At 54.3% G+C, this 16,840-nt stretch overlaps 1 protein-coding gene and 1 pseudogene across 1 annotated transcript in view; both read right to left on the bottom strand.

The window, feature by feature from the left end:
* Positions 1–1,859: 1,859 nt before the first annotated feature.
* LOC110259988 (small ribosomal subunit protein eS19 pseudogene) lies at positions 1,860–2,488 on the bottom strand (annotated as a pseudogene).
* Positions 2,489–7,969: 5,481 nt separating this feature from the next.
* Positions 7,970–16,840, bottom strand: part of POLR1A (RNA polymerase I subunit A) — a 79,009-nt gene continuing 70,138 nt past the window's right edge. The window contains exons 28-34 of the mRNA XM_005662406.4: positions 15,022–15,148; positions 13,325–13,435; positions 12,480–12,764; positions 11,500–11,700; positions 9,922–10,039; positions 9,276–9,440; positions 7,970–8,955 (exon numbers count right to left, since the gene is read on the bottom strand). Of these exons, the coding sequence (XP_005662463.3) occupies positions 8,855–8,955; positions 9,276–9,440; positions 9,922–10,039; positions 11,500–11,700; positions 12,480–12,764; positions 13,325–13,435; positions 15,022–15,148 (1,108 nt within the window). The 3' untranslated portion in view covers positions 7,970–8,854. The remainder of the gene's footprint in view (positions 8,956–9,275; positions 9,441–9,921; positions 10,040–11,499; positions 11,701–12,479; positions 12,765–13,324; positions 13,436–15,021; positions 15,149–16,840) is intronic.

Raw genomic sequence — 16,840 nt, 5'->3', positions numbered from 1 at the left:
AACATCCAGAGGATTCAAGGAGCTCTGGTTTTTTATTGTGGTTAAATACACATAACATAAAATTTACCATTCTAACCGTCTTTGGCCACACCCATGGCAGGTGAAATCTCCCAGGCCAGGGATCAAACTACCACTGACCGAGCACTTGCTAGGTGCAAAAAGCTTTCACCTTCTCTAGACCTATTTCTTCAACGGTGAAATGGGGTCATTAGGATATGTGCTGCAGGGCCGAGGGGATCTTTGGAGACACTCTCCCGTGCAGCAGCAAAAGGCTCGTCCCCAGGTTCTGAGATTCTTTCTGGTGACACACATGACATATTTGCAAACACTTCCAAATCAATATCCACTTTGATTTGGGCCATAGATTGGGGTTATTAGTTCCTTAGGGGGGCTGCTTGTCATTTACTAGTTCCAGTGTCATCTCGTCAGCTGGCTGGGGAAGCACAGGACTCCCCACCACCCCCACCCTGCCTCCACAACCTTGTGCACCGGACTACCTCATCTGTAACCCTAGGGGGCATGCTTAGAAGGGCTGCTCCTTGGCCTGAGGAGGCGTTTGGTACCCGTGCATCTGCCTGCCACGCTCCACGTAGGCAAATGTAGGCAACCGCTGATGTGAACACCCCTTCCTCGGGGTCTGGGTAGAAACTGGGGGCCCGGACTCGAGCCAGCAGCCTTTCTGAAGATCCTCGTACCTCCATGTGTGGATTGTCTCCGTGGAATTGCCGGGAAAGAAGGAGGGGGACCATGCCCCTTGCCACACAAGGTGAGCTCCAGGGGAGGATGGGCATCTGCTTCTGGAACATGGTAAGAGCAGCCGTGCAGGAGCCCAGGGCTCTGGGGGCTCTGCTTCTGACTCTGGTAACTTTCCGCCATTGCCATGGTCCCGCCAGCACTCTGGAGACAGCGTAAAGTTGCGGTCCTCTGGTTGGTCTTCACAAGGAGGATTTGCCTTTTCAGTCTGTCTCTGTATCTCAAAAGATAACCAGCTGCCCTAACTAGAGTTGAGTGGTAGGCATGGCCCTGCATGGCCAGTTACTAGCCTCCTTAACCACAGTGTGGATGCTGCACTGAATTCTTGACCTGGATTATCTCACTCATTTAAATGGGGGGGGGGCAGTATTGAATGCAGATGACAAAGGCTTATCCATATCTGTAAGAAATGAGTTCTTTAAAATGGACAGTAGGAGTTCCTGTTGTGGCTTAGTGGGTTAAGGACACATCCAGTATCCATGAGGATGCAGGTTCAATCCCTGGCCTTGCTCAGTGGGTTAAAGGATCTGGCACTGCTGCAAGCTGTGGTGTAGGTCATAGATGGGGCTTGGATCTGGCATGGCTGTGGCTGTGGCATAGGCCGGCAGCTGCAGCTTTAATTCAACCACTGGCCTGGGGACTTCCAAATTCCTTGGGTGTGGCTTCAAAAAGGAAAAAAAAAAAAAAAAAAGGAAAAAAACTGACAGTAAAGGTCAATAGAAACCAACCGATAGAAAAAAGAGCAAAGGATACAAATAGACAGTTCTCATAAATGTAAGTCAGACTAGCCAAAACATTTATGAAAAGATGCTCAGATTTTTTTTTGGCCACGCCCACAGCATGTGGAGGTCCTTGAGCCAGGGATCAAACCCGAGACACAGCAGTGATCCAAGATGCTGCAGTGAAACTCGGAATCTTAACCCACTGTGTCACAAGAGAACACATGCTCAGAATTATTAATAGAGAATTGCAAATTAAATTGAGATGCCATTGCTTACCTCTCAGAGGGGCTAAAATGCAAGTGATTCTGTTTCTTAAAAGAAATAATTGACACCCCTCCCCTTATGTGTATGTGGCAGGGTTTTTCAAATTCCACACCACTGATGTTTAGGGCTGGATGTTTTGATTATTTATTTATTTATTTATTTATTTTTACAAATGAGGCAATTTATTAACTCAGCATCACTTGTTGTAATGCTTCTTGTTGGCAGCTCCCACCTGCCAAGTGATTCTGTCCAGATCTCTCTGTTCCAGATGTGCCCATTTGTAGCCCCCATCTTGGTCCTTTTCCACCATTCTCAGCCCTTCCAGGGCCTGGAGGACCCGGTGGCATTCTTGGAGCCTGTGCTGAGTGGTCAAGCAGGACACTGCTTCTCTGACATCCCCCAAAGATCCTAGTGATGGAGGGGTCCCCAGCGCGGCCCCGGAGGTCCAGCTGCTGTGCTGCAGAAGACCCAGTTCTCATCACAGGGCGTCGGCTTTGTATGCTTGGCCAGCTTGACAGGGTCCACCCATTCAGGGCCGTTCAGCTTCCTGGACCTCTTGAGGAAGGCTGGCAGAGCTCCAGACTCCCACTGGTTCACGCCTTTTACAGTAACTCCAGGCATCATGGGGCCCCTGTGCTGCCAGCCAGGAGAAAGGGGAGGTAATTCTTTATTGCAGAGGCTGCCCCTATATTATCGGATATGCAGCAGCATCTCTGGCCTCTACCCGCTAAATGACTTGAACACCCCCCTCTCCTGTTTAATACCCAGAGATGACACTGCCAAACGTCCAGGGGGGCAAAACTGCCCCCTACCCTCACTAAAAACGACTTGGTATATAGGTAAACACATATAGCTGCACATACTTTTGTGAATACTTATTTTCTAGGGCTGTGCCTGCATCATATGGAGGTTCCCAGGCTAGGGGTCAAATTGGAAATGCAGCTGCTGCCTACGCCAGAGCCACAGCAATGTGGGATCTGAGCCATGTCTGTGATCTACACCACAGCTCCCGGCAACGCCGGATCCTTAACCCACTGAGCGAACCGACTGAGCGAAGCCAGGTACCGAACATGAATCCTCATGGATAGTAGACGGGTCTGTAATCTGCTGAGCCACAACAGGCGCTCCATAATTTTAAAGACCATTTTATAGACAAGGAAACTGATGCACAGAAAGAACAAGTAGCTGTCAGCAGAGGACCCAAGATTCCAAGAGGAATCCAATTTCACGGCTTAGTTTCTTTCTTTTTCTCTCTCTTTTTTTGGCAGGCTCCTGGGCCAGGGATTGAATCTGAGCCACAGCTTTGACTTATGCCAGCAACACCAGATCCTTAACCTACTGTGGTGGCCAGGAATCGAAACTGAGCTGGCATGGAGACAATGCCAGGTCCTTAACCTACTGCGCCACAGCAGGAACTCCTTACGGCTCAGTTTCTTGCCTGAAAGGCAGCCACGCTGCTCAAGGACGTTCTTGAGGTCTGACCGGTTGAATGCATGGGGACTTTAGGTTCACGCTTCCAGGCAAGAACCATGGGTCAAGGAAGGGGAACCAGGGCCTAGGGTTCCTGAAACTATCACATGTGAGGCCGCAGGCCCAGGGCCGGCTTGGCTCCTTGAGACGACAGTGTTGGGAAACCAGTCCAGAAAGCAGCAGCCAGCAGGGTCGCCTGACCTCTGAGCAGGGCTGACCGCTGCTCGAAAAGAAAGGCCTAAGGCTGAACCACAGGGCGGCCTCTCCTATACTCAGGAGAGTAGGTAAAGCGACTAGGGTGGAAGCAGACTCATGAGGAGGGTGGGCGAGGACTGGACTCCTGATTGGATTCACTTCCCTCCCCACTCGGCCCCCTCCCCAAAGCCCCCTAGAGCCAGCTGGGTGCACGCTGTCCCTATCTGGAGTGGCAGGGGTAGGGCACAGGTTGGCATGATGCCTGGTGGGTTCCTCAACCTCTAGCCAGACCACAAGGGGCTGAATTTCCTGTTGCTTGCATGTTTGGGGCCCCAGATCACAAGATCTGTGAAGGCAGGGCCTGCATCTTTGGGGGCCTGGTGCAGTGGGCAAGGTTGGGTGGGTGCAGAACGAGAAGAGGAAGGGCGTGGGTGGGATTTTTTTAGGTTGAAATGTGCCTTCCAGGCCTCTGAGCCCAAACTCTTGGGTTCCTCGATTTACTCAAAGGCTGAGCAGCTCCGGGAGCTCTCTGGTGGTGTAGTGGTTAGGAATCATTGCTTTCACTGCTGTGGCCCAGGGTTCAATGCCTGGTCTGGGAACCGAGATCCTACGTCAAGCCGCAACATGCCATGGCCAAAACAAACAAAACAACCACCACCAAAGGCTCAACAGCTCTAAGGACACCCAAGGGCAGCCCAGGCGAGATGAGGTGCTCAGCCCTATCCCCTGGGACCAGGTTCTGGCCTTTCCTAAGCGGGGATGTGTCCCAGACAAAACAGAACTCCTGATTACCTCTCCTGGAAAGAGGGAGGAGGTGCTTCAAGAACCGGAGGCATGATCCTCATTCAGTAACTCAAGCTTAGCTTTTTTTTTTTTTTTTTTGTCTTTTTGCCATTTCTTTGGGCTGCTCCCGCGGCATATGGAGGTTCCCAGGCTAGGGGTCTAATTGGAGCTGTATCCACTGGCCTATGCCAGAGCCACAGCAACGCTGGATCCGAGCCGCGTCTGCAACCTACACCACAGCTCACGGCAACGCCGGATCGTTAACCCACTGAGCAAGGGCAGGGACCGAACCCGCAACCTCATGGTTCCTGGTCAGATTCGTTAACCACTGCGCCACGACGGAACTCCAAGCTTAGCTTTTTAAATGGAAACTTCTCAGAGCTGCGTCTTGAAACTCTTGCTGGTCCAGTGTCCCCTCCTCCTGCCCCCACAGGTGCCCAGTTGGTAGGAACTTGTAAGTTGAAGATGCAGAGTCTCCTTAATGGGCTGGGCTAGAGGCAGCTGTGAGCCTCCTGCTTTCTAGCCAGAAGCATCACAGTCTCTTTTTTTGCCAACCCCCCAGGTGAAGCTGATCAAGGCATCCTCTGAACTCCACTGCGTCCTTGGCACCACGAGAGCTTTATCACACACATGCACTCCTGCTTTTTGAGTGCAGGGATCAGACCTTAAGATCTTCGTAGGGAAACTTGCCGTCCACGACTCCAATGTTGAAGAGTTATCACGCCAACAGGAGGGGACGGTTGGAGTTCCCGTCGTGGCTCAGTGGTTTAACGAATCCGCCTAGGAACCATGAGGTTGTGGGTTCCATCCCTGGCCTTGCTCAGTGGGTTAAGGATCTGGCGTTGCTGTGAGCTGTGGTGTAGGTCGAAGATGAGGGTCAGATCCATCGCTGCTGTGGCTGTGGCATAGGCTGGCAGCTGTAGCTCTGATTCGACCCCTAGCCTGGGAACTTCCACATGCCACAGGTGCAGCCCTAAAAATAAGAAGGAAAAAAAAAAAAGGAATCTCTGGGATGGGGTCCTAGAATCAGTCATTATACAAGCTCCTCAGGTGGTTCCAATGCGAAGAGTTGAGAACTTCTGTTCTAAGCAGACTTTTGGAAGAAGGGGGGCTTGATGGTGTTGAAATACTGAAACTTTAGACTGTAGCCATTTTGGCGGTTGTGGCTGAACTAGGAGCCCTGTGTAAACAGGCAGGAGAGAGAAAATTGCCCCAGGTTTGGGAAAGCTGCAGAGGGCCTGGCAAATCCATCAGCTGAACTGCATGGCCTCAAGCACAGGCGGCAACCGGCTTGCTCGCCCTGCAGTCCAGGGCCACCTACTCAGAGTGTAGTCACTGAAAGACGACTTGTCACCTAGTCCGCTTTTAAGGACCAGTCTTTCCTATTTCAAGAGCATTCTCCAGACTCCTACAGCCCCCAATTCAATTGTAAACTCAAAATTTTAAGATTGGCAAGCAATGGAGAGACACTTCTTAAGTGGTTCCTCTCTTGCAGGTACAGACCAGCTGAGGGCCCCAGAGTCTGATTAAAACACGACCCAAATCAAATCCACAAAGCAGTATCACCTCACACCTGTCAGGATGGCTAAGATATTATGATGGGTATGAGGTGGTATTGCCTGGTGGATTTGATTATATAAATAAAAGAAAATGGGAAATAGCAAGAATTGGCAAGGGCGTGGAGAAATCAGAACGCTTGTGCCCTGTTGGTGGGAATGTAGATGGTACAGCCACTGTGGAAAATAGTGTGGGAGCTCCTCAAAACATTAAAAACAGAATTGCTGAGTGATTCAACAATTCTACCTCTGGGTCTAAACCCAAAAGAAGTGGAAGCAAGGACTTGAAGAGGCATTTATTTGTTTATCTATTTATTTTGCTTTTTAGGGCTGTACCTGCAGCATATGGAGGTTCCCAGGCTAGGGGTCTAATCAGAGCCACAGCTGTCGGCCTACACCAGAGCCACAGCAATACCAGATCCGTCAGGTCTGCGACCTACACCACAGCTCACAGCAAAGGCTGGATCCTTAACCCACAGAGCAAGGCCAGGGATCAAACCTGCAATCTCATGGGTTTCTAGTTGGATTCATTTCCGCTGTGCCACGATGGGAACTCCAAAGAGACATTTGTATCCCCAGGTTCACAGCAGCATTATTCATAAAAGCCAAAAGGTGGAAGCAACCCAAAGAGCCATTGACAGGTGAATGAATAAACAAAATATGATATATACATACAATAAAATATTATCCAGCTTTAAAAAAAGGAAATTCTGGAGTTCCCGTCGCGGCGCAGTAGTTAACGAATCTGACTAGGAACCATGAGGTTTCGGGTTCGCTCCCTGCCCTTGCTCAGTGGGTTAAAGATCGATCCAGCATTGCCGTGAGCTGTGGTGTAGGTCGCAGACGCAGCTCGGATCCCACGTTGCTGTGGCTCTGGCATAGGCTGGCAGCTACAGCTCCGATTAGACTCCTAGCCTGGGAACCTCCATATGCCACAGGAGCGGCCCTAGGAAAAAAATAAAGAACCGGACTAGCGTTCATGAGGATGTGGGGTCCATCTCTGGCTTCACTCAGTGGTTTAAGCATTGCTGTGAGCTGTAGTGTAGGTAGCAGGCATGACTCAGATCTGGCGTGGCTGTGACTGTGGCGCAGACCGGCAGCTGCAGCTCTGATTCGACCCCTAGCCTGGGAACTTCCATATGCTGCGGGTGCGGCCTTTAAAAAAATAAATAAAATCACCGTGCAGCTTGATCTGTTCTCTCCCTTAGATCGGATGTGGACCTACTTGAGGCTCTTTCCAAAAACCAACTGTGCCCTCAGAAAAAAGCATTTATAATACTGAGAATAGTTCTAAGAACGAGCTGTCTAACCAGCAAAAGAGGCCACCATGGAGGCTTCTGAACAGAGAGCTGCTGAAGGGAGTGTGTAATCTTGCGGGGGAGCAAGGGGAGGATCTCTGGTCCACCAAGATGTAAGAGGTTTTGAGCGTCTGCTTGCAAACCAGGGATATCCCACTTCAAGCCCAGGACACACTTGGAGGGTTGAGGGTCGGGCAGAAAGGGAAGGGGGCCGTCACCCCCGCTTCCGACGCAGGTCTGGGGTCTGATTTGAGCATGCATGATCCATGCCCTATCCACATTCAGGACTTGCTCCTCCCCCTTCTTGCCCGCAGTGCCCTGGTGGGGTTGAGCCATGTTGGCCGGGTAACCAACCCCAAGCTCACTTGTCCAATGGGTACCTGAAACCTCCTCTAAGGACCTCCCCTACGATTCTAGTATGAGTGGATATTATCAAGCAGTAAACTGGCCCTTTAACTCCGAGAACACATATCTCAGCCTGTGGTACAGGGTCCCATCCTAATCCTTCTTCCTGCGTCCTTCAGAAGCTGTCTTCCCTGGTGCAGGCCCAGGATACACAGGCTGGGTCCCATTGTGTGTCTGAGGAAGCAGCGTGGTCACTCTCCCTTTCCATCCCAGACACACACAGCTCCCACCCACTTGCTCTGCGCTCCCAAACTCAGAGCCAGAAGCGGCTGTGGCAGGGGACACCACAGGAGCAGGCTGGTGTCAGAGCGGGAGGCTGCCAGGCTGAGCTTTCTCCCACATCCTCTGCCAAGGGAAACCCCCCCGCCCCCCGCCGCCTTAAAAAAAACAACAAAAAAAAAAAAACCCCAACGAAACAGGAAGAGGAACCCGAGACAGGACTGCTGAAAAATCTCAGTCTTGAGTCCTCAAATCACAAATGCAGAAATGGCAAGCTGAGCACATAACCAAAAAGTCCCAAATATTTGAAAAAAATTTCCCTCCCAGTGATGTTTATTACTCAGCCTGAGCTGGAATAACATTAGACAAAAATAGAACCAGCCCCTGATTTTACAAAGTCTTGGGACAAGTCCTCTGACTTTTCTGTTCATGCCAGGGCCCCCTGCTGCTGGTGCCAGAGATCAGGGGAGGCCGGACGACCCCGGATGGGGTACAGCCTGTAGAGAGGGATGCAGGCCTCAGTGCTAGACTGAGAGCAGAGCAAGGCAGGGAGCCCAGCAACTTGTTCAAAAGAGGCGGCTGGATTGGCGATTCAGAGTTTTCTGCATGGAGTGAGCAGCTGTGGCCCCAGAGAGACCAGCCCCAGACTCAGGGCTGATCTGGTCTAGAAGGACACGTAGCCACACACCAGCAGGGCCAGGGCTCTGCCTCAGGCACAAAAGCTGCGTGGGTGGACGTCTCTGCCATGCTGTGCTTCATCCAGGGAAAGAGGCTGAGCGGAAGCCTCCTTGGGAAGTCTTTCCCCAGGGGCTGGTGCAGCTGGGAGGAGTGGGCCGTGGGGCAGCAAGAATGGCCTGAGTCCCAGGAATCCTGGCTGTGGTCACTGCCTATTCATAGCAGTGAGTCCTCTCTACCCTGGGGTGGGGGGGTCGGGGGGCAGGGATTCCCCCTCTGAGGCCTCCTGTAGCACAGCTGGGAGGTCTGGCCACCTTGATGACTGACTTGGAGGGGAATGTTTGCATCCTGAGATGGAGGGGGGCAAGGATGAGCAATGCAGCCACTTCCCAGGTGAAGCTGGTCCAGCCCAGAGGCCAGTTGCTCTTTGGACTCCCCCAAGGTTACTGCCAGGCTCTGCGCTGTCACCAGTCCCTGGTTCTCAGCAGGCCAGGCGCAGGGTGCATGGAGGCTGTTATCTCAGGGGCTGCTTGAGCTCAAACAGGCCCGTCCCACCTCTGACAACCTTCCCGACCACGAGGCAGGCGGATGGAGACCTCAGCTCGTCGTGGGACCCTGGGAAAGACACAGGAATGCTTGTGAGGCGGCTGGGTGGTAACCGAGGGAGAAGTTGGGGGTGAGGTAAGGGGTTCGGGGGGGCTCAACTGAGGCTGGGTGGATGGGAGCCTGAGGTCATGAGGAGTGGTCCTGAGGTTCTGGGGCAGCACTGCCTCTGCCTTTCAGAGAGAGGAAGCCCCTCACCCTTTCCTTCAAAAGCCAGAGGCAGCTTTCCATCTGCTCCCCCTACTCCAGCTGCTTCATGAGCCTTCAAGGCCTCCCCAGCATGGGAGGTGTGAGGAAAGGTGCCCAGAGCAGGCTCGGGAGAGGGGACTGACCCATCATGGTGGCCTGCTTCAGAAATTGGAAGCTGGTTTCAAACGTCATCTGCTGCAGAGGGGAGGAGTTGGACCGGATCCCAAAGCGGTTCAGTGGCTTGTAAACACCCTCGAAGCACATATAGTCAGCGACCAGGGAGAGGTGGCGGGGGTCCACGGCGATACCTGTCACATGGGTAGCAACAGCGGGAAGGGTTAAGCAGTGACGAGGGGACAGTTGGGGCGGCATCACCTGACACACGGCAGTGCTCAAGCTTGTCCCCTCCCATCTCTGTCACCTACTCACTCAGCTCCCTAACCCTGGGCCTGGGCTGGGCAGCCCCCATTTACCCCCTCGCCGTCATCACAGCTTTCTCTGCACTTCCATCCCGAAGCGCAGGAGGCAGCCTTGTGGGACACAAGAGCCTAACAGCATTGTCTGCACTGAGGAACTGAAACCCAGAGGGCTAGATGGGGAAGTGGAAGCTCCCTCAGAGGCCAGTGGGTGAGAAATGCTGGGGGTGGGGCCTCAGGGACGGGACCCATGACTGCCCTGCCAATGACCCCTGCCCCATGGTTGCTCTGAGGGTCCCCATGGGCACCATGCTCGCTGCGCCCGAATTTCAGTTTCCTGCGGAACTGGACGGACGGGGAGGCCCCCACCTACCGTACACGGCGAACACGTCCTTGATCTCCTTCTCGATCACCCGCAGCGCTGCCTCGATGCCATATGTGTTGGCCATCGCGTGGATGTCATTGGAATAGAGGCGGCGCAAATCCAGGACCTGGGGGAGGGGGGAGGTGTTGGTTCGGAGGGCCTGGCCTTCCGCCTCCTCCCAAGGGCATGTCCCACTCAGGCCACACTCTGTCCTTGTCTGGCGCGCAAGCGCAGCTGATGACAAAGTGGCCACAAGGTGCCCCAGGAGTAGTGAAAGGAAACAGTGTGGACAGAGCTGTTGACAGCAGGCTGGCCGGGCCCTGAGGTCTGTCTTGTCGTCACCTGAGCCGGGAGAGGACTTGGTACCCGCTTTAGAGTCAACAGGAAGAAAGATGTGTGTTGGTTTAAGAGGGTCCTGTTTGCTAGGAGGGAGGCTTCCCTGGTAGGCGAGGAAGCTCCCCAGCCTCTCCCGGGAAGCATGGACCAGAAACGGGCCAGCTCTATGGAGTGAGCCAGGCCTCCAGTTCAGCCCAGCTCAGGTGGGCAGGGGGGTCAGGGGTGGTTCCATACTATGGCAGGTCACCCCCACAGGAGGCAGTGCCTGGCCTCGTCTGAACAAATCCAATGAGCGTGACACAGAGCTCACCCGGGACTCTCTGTCCCCTGGGGAAGCAATCAATGAAAGGCTTAGGGGCAGAAGGGGGCCGAGGGGGGCAGTGCTGTGTGTGGGGGTGCATATGAGGTGGGAGAGCCTTGCCAGCTTAGTGCAGACCAGTGGGGAGTGGGCTGGAGGGGTCCTGGCAACTCAGAATTCTGTGAGGAACACTGTGCCCAGGGGCTGAGAGCATCTCAGAAGGTTCTGGGAGATTCAGGGAACTGGGGTGTGGGGGTGGGGAAGCTCAGAGGAAAAACGGATGAGCCATGGAGGCGGCAGGGCAGGAGCGCCAGCATGTGGTGCTGGGGCTGGGTCACCTCTGCACCCAGGACCTCCTCCTCCTCCACCAGATAAAGTGAGTGGCTCCCAGGCTCAGAAGACTACTTCCCATAAGTCTACTTTGAGAAGGTTTTAAGGCAAAGAAATAGTACTCAAGGGATTCCCATTGTGGCTCGGCAGAAACAAATCTGATTAGCATCCATGAGGGCACAGGTTTGATCCCTGGCCCCGCTCAGTGGGTTAAGGATCCGGTGTTGCCATGAGCTGTGGTGTAGGTCGCAGGCGCGGCTCGGATTCCACATTATTGTGGCTGTCGTGTAGGCTGGTGGCTGTAGCTCTGATTCAAACTCTAGCCCGGGAACCTCCATATACTGGGTGTGGCCCTAAAAAGCCAAAAAAAAGAAAGAAAAAAAAAGCAACCGTACTCAAATTATCTGGGGAAAACTCTGGGTTTAGTAAAACAAAGGTTTCCATACTGCAAGCCCCTGACCGTGCTCACGTCTATTGGGGACCCCAAGGGGTGAGCCAGAGCACTCGAACTTGGTTAGGGGACACTGGGCTAGAAGCTCGTAGGGCCTGGACAGAGCGGCTGGAGCCTGGCCTCCGGGTGGCCCGAGCTTGAGTCGGCGTGAAGACCTTGAGGAGAGACGCACCTCGGCGTACTTGAACAGCTCCGGGAGGTTGATGCCTTCCGTGTTTAAGACCAGCTCCTTCTCATTCTTACTGTTGGTGGTTTCATTCAGGAGGCACCGCGTGATGCCCTTGGTCGCATAGACGACAGTGCCTTGTGCCAAGGACACTACCAGGGAGCTCATGTCAAAGTTGACCTTCATGAGCGGGAGCTTCACTGTCACCTGCAACAGGAAGGAGCCAGGCTGGGAGAGGGCAGCCCCAGCCCCACCGAACCAGCTTCTTGGGAGACCCCACCAGAGCCCCCCAGCACCCCTGGCCCCACAGGAAACACCCTGGCCAGGGGCAGCGGCCCTGCTGGGGTGAGCCCGGTGGTGGGTCTGGCACATGAACACCACCGAGGGGCCACCTCCAGTCCCCCAGACTGAGGTGAAAAGAGAAGAGCGACAGCTTCCACAGATGCTGGCGTGAAGGTGAAAATCATGTCCACTCAGCACGGCCCTTCATCTCCTTTCAAGCACCACGAAGCACAACACATGCTATTTTATGTGTTGAATCCTGGTCAGTGATTGCATCTACACAACCATCTGGGAACCACTGAACAGGGTCAAAGGAAAAGACGAAAGAAAGAGCCAGTCGGTGTAGATGTCTAGGTAGCCAAACCACCGAGCCCTTCGGGGAACCATATAATCCTGCAGCTGCTGGCCAGGAACAAAGGTGTGGGGGATAGAGGGTCTCTGCTGGGCCCTAGGACAACTTCCATGTACGTTAACACATGTGTTGAACTAGTACTGAGGCCTGGAGGAGGTGGCATACGTGGAAGTCCCTCTAGGGTCTGGGGACTCAGACCCCACATGCTGGCCCACAAGTGGTTAGTAAGTCGAATATGTGGGGGCCATGATCGGGGCAGAGGGTCCACAGCTGTCCCCCATTCTTGAAGGGATCAGGGATTAAGAAGAGAGTGACCAGTGCCCCCAGGTGCCAGCGGTCACCTGGGACTGACCTGGCACCACAGGCTGGCCTCGGTGTCGTACTGGTAGTCCTCGATGAGTGGGTGGCACTCTCGCACGGCCCGCACCCGGCGCTCCACTGCCTCGGCGCCCTGGGGCTCCCGGCTGCGGGTGGGCTTCCGAGGCTGCGTCAGGGGGGCTGCAGGGAGTGAGTCCTCCTCCGGGCCCAAGCCCTCCTCCTCCTCCTGCTCCTGGTGGAAACCTTCTCGGATGCTCCCTTCCTCCTGGTTGTCCTCGTCCTCCTCCTTCTCCTCGTCCTCCTCACTCTCGTAATCGACCTGGTGGGGATGGAGTGCGGACCGTGTCACTCGGGTCCCACCATCTACTTGGACTTGGCCTCACCTGACTGGCCGACCTCAGCCCCACCTACTGGGGCCACCCTCTTCCTCTCTCCCCCTCTTCCTCTCTTGCCCCTCCTCGGAGCCAAGCCCTCCTTCCAGCTCTCTCAGCCCCTGCCACCGCCTCCGTCCTTGCAGCAATCACAGTACAGGACGGGTGTGGGGGAGGGGAGGGGAGGGAGGTACTACATGCCGGTGGTACAATCAGGAGGTAGCCTGACTTCCTCTCCCTGCCAGAGGCCTCTGGGTCCTCGAATCGGCTTTGGATGCAGGGATAACCAGCCCCGGAGGGTAGCCCTGGGCTGACCTGGCCCAGCCGCTGCCCTACGAACACCACCTTCTCAACCGAGTGGTGCACTCGGCAGGCTGGTCTTGCTTCAAGCTTCCTGATGGCTCCAGCATGACACAAAGGTGTGGCCTCAGGCACTGGGGGTGATCTCTCAGGTGGGATAGAGAAAGGATGTGACCTTGGCCTGTCATCTCAGCCAGGGGCCCCTCACCTCCTCCTCTTGTTTCTCCTTGCGTTTGGCGTCCGAGGCGTCAGCATCTCCCTCCTCTGCTTCGGCATCCACAATGTGCCCCTCCTCTTCATCGTCACCTTCCCGATCTCCCTGCGGTTTGGGGACAAGGAGGAGAAGGATGACTAGCACCCAGCGCCCAGTGAATCCATCCACCCACTGACCCACCCACCCCCTGTCCTTCTTCTCAATCACCCAGAGAAGTGCCCCCGCTGCCCATGGCCCCATCCACTCAGCACACAGCACCCTTCCCCTTCCACCCACCTCCCCTGGACCCCCTGCCTCTTTCCTAAAGTGTGAATCTTTCCAGGTACTGCTTGCAAAATCTTGCATTTTAAAAATTAAAAGGAGAAAAAAGTGCCAAAGCTTTCCAAGTCATTAAAAGAAGGTAGTGTTAATATTGTTCCAAATATTTTTGTTATGGGTGGAGATGAAGACAAAGGATTTTTTTTTTTTCCACAGCCACATCTGCAGCACATGGAAGTTCCCCTGCTAGGGGCAGAATTGGAGCTGTGGCTGCCGGCCTACGCCACAGCCACAGCAGATCTGAGATGCGTCTGAGACCTCTGCAGAAGCTTGTGGCAACAGCTGATCCTTAATCCACTGAGCAAGGCCAGGAATTGAACTCACATCCTCACAGACACCATGTCGGGGTCTTTTTTTTTTTTGTCTTCTCTAGAGCTGCACCCGCGGCCTGTGGAGGTTCCCAGGCTAGGGGTCTAATCGGAGCCACAGCAGTTGGCCTATGCCACAGCCACAGCAACTCGGGATCCGAGTCGTGCCTGCAACCTACACCACAGCTCACAGCAATGCCAGATTCTTAACCCACCGAGCGAGGCCAGGGATCGAACCTGCAACCTCATGGTTCCCAGTTGGATCTGCTAACCACTGAGCCAAGATGGGAACTCCCCACTCCCTGCTGTGGCTCAGCAGGGTTCTTAACCTGCTGAGCCACAATGGGAACTCCTGTCTTAGCATTTAAAAACGAAATTAGTTACACCTCTCTTCTGTCCTTGGCTCCTAATTCCTGATAGTCTCCTTCCAGATGATTTAAGAATTGAGACGGAGCAGCCTTTCGAAGACATCCTATGTCCATTCGTGCTTGAGTGAGCCAACTGGAAGACCCCAGGGCAGGGGACCTGGTACTCTGTCTCGGCCAGACCCTCATTTTAGGCCCAGGGAGGTGACACAGTTGAGATCACCAAGCCGGGGAAGGGGTGGACCAGTCTTCACTGTGCCCCTGCCTGGGCAGGGCACAGCCCTACCAACCGATGGCTCAGATGACACCCAGGGACCTGCCCCACATTGCCCCAGGATCTCTTGGCAGATGAGGTGTCATCACTCCAGGACTATTTTGCCTCCGATGGCTTTTTGCTGGCTCCTTCTTCTTTGGTCCCTGTAGCCCAATTTCCCTGCTTCAAAGTGCCTCTCTGGTCCCTGCCCAGTACCCTGTGTGCCTCAGTTCACTGGGCCTACGTGGGTCAAAGGCAGAGCAAACAAAACCAGGAAAAGAACTCCCAACGTAAGCAGAAGGACGACCCACCACGGGGAAGAGGCTGGAGGAGCACCGAGGACAGCCACAGAGCCTTCCCAGGAGAGTAGACTCAGAGAGTCGCCACCCCATGGGCTTCCCAGCCCTAAACCTTCCCTGGGCCGGTCCCCGGGGGTCACTCACTCACCCGAGTCCTCTCTGACTCCCCAGAGTCATCCAGATCCCGCTGGGTAGCTCTCCGTGTGTTCACGTTCCTAAAAGTTGATGCTTTATTGTTCTTCTTCTTGATGGATTCCATCAGAATTTTAAAGAATCTGAAACGAAAAGGAAGCCATGCAGCCGAGTCTGTACCAGCACCTTCACTCACCCCTCGTGGCGGAGGAAGGATGCTCTGTCCAAGGATCCCACCCCAATGGACGTGACGCTGGGGGTATACACAGGAGACGGAAACCCCACCTCTCCCGCCAGCTGACTTGTTCTCTGGAGGTTTCTGAACAGCACACAGCACCACACGGAACACTGTTCCACACCCCACAGGCCTGGATGGAACACGTGCCCTGCCTCCCAGGGTGCACAGCCATGGTCTCCCCGGGTGGTCTCCTGAGCTTAACCCCCCTGGTCTGTGAAATGCGGGCATTAATACATATCATGCCATCTTGCTCTAGAGATCAGGAAGCAACCCCATGTCTGAGACCTGTCACCAGATCTGGCCTGGCAGGGGGGCCGCTCAGTAAGCGACAGCTGTTGCTGTGCATAGTGGCCCTCTAACTAGGGCAGCAGAACCTGCTGCAGGAGAGGGGAGTCCAGGCTCGGTGAGGATCGCCCTCTGCCCGCCACATCTCCAGGAGGTGGCACTGCTGGGGCCTGACAACTCCTGTCTCCTTGGTGCGGGAGCCCCCACAATTTGATGAGAACTTGGGGGCGGGGGGCGGGGGGGGGGCGCGCAGTTCATCAGAACCTCCAAGACAGGGATGACTTTCTTTGTGGCAGGAAATCATGTCAACAGGTTAGAAGCAAACTGATTTAAAAGGACCAATTTGAGGAGTTCCCGTTGTGGCTCAGCAGTTAGTATCCATGAGGAAGGGGGTCTGATCCTTGGCCTTACTCTATGGGTTAAGGATCTGGCATTGTCCTGAGCTGTGGTGTAGGTCTCAGACATGGCTCGGATCCTGCATTGCTGTGGCTGTGGTGCAGGCTGGCAGCTGCAGCTCCGGGGAACTCAGGATTCAACCCCTAGCCTAGGAACCTCCATATGCCGCGGGTGCAGCCCTAAAAAGACAATAAATAAATGAATAGATAAATAAATAAAAGGACCAACTTGAGGCAGAGCCTTTCTTGGCCCCTTCTGTCTGGGGTTTTCTGTTTTTCGCTCCCTCGGGGCCTCATCCAGCCCCCCTGCCCCACTTCATATAACCTCTTGCCCATCTTTTTCATCAGACCATGACAGCACACCCAAACAGACTGTTTCTAATTACATAAAGGATCAGTTCCTCATCTGCCCGGCCAGCCAGCCTGTGTCCTCCAAGCACCTAGGATGTGCCCACCAAGTGCCCAGCCCAGATGATACAGCAAGGATGAAAAGACAGGCACTTAGAGCCTTAACTGGAGAAACAGGCAGGTTACATGTTTACTGTTTTGCTCATTAAAAGCAAAAGACTGCTACTCTCCTTCCTCAATATTTTTTTTCCAACTTTTAAAAGTTGTATGTGGTGTTGCTGATGTTTCTACCATTGGCATAAAAAAAGTCTCCTCCCTCACCAGTCCAGGGGAGCCTGGTCACCAGGCGCTGGAGACAGGGACAAGATGGTCAGGTTGGGGGGTGGGGGGCTCGAAGCCTGGCATGTCTTTAGAAAGATGCAGTGCCACTGGGAAGAGGGGGCGGCTGAAAGGACAGGCTCTGGTTAAAGTTCCCGTTCTGCCAGAGTCTGGAGACGAGACGGATGAGAGCCCTGACCTCATCTGTGCTGTGGGACCCCTCCCACGTGACCACAGACTGTTACACGATG

Source organism: Sus scrofa, chromosome 3 (assembly GCF_054392235.1).
Source record: "Sus scrofa isolate SSC_HxYL_T2T_F1_AM1 chromosome 3, Sscrofa_HxYL_maternal_Yorkshire_Landrace_v2.0, whole genome shotgun sequence".
NCBI classification, from domain to species: domain Eukaryota; kingdom Metazoa; phylum Chordata; class Mammalia; order Artiodactyla; family Suidae; genus Sus; species Sus scrofa.
The sequence above is the reverse complement of the archived record's forward strand: the minus strand, read 5'-3'. Positions and strand labels throughout refer to the sequence as shown.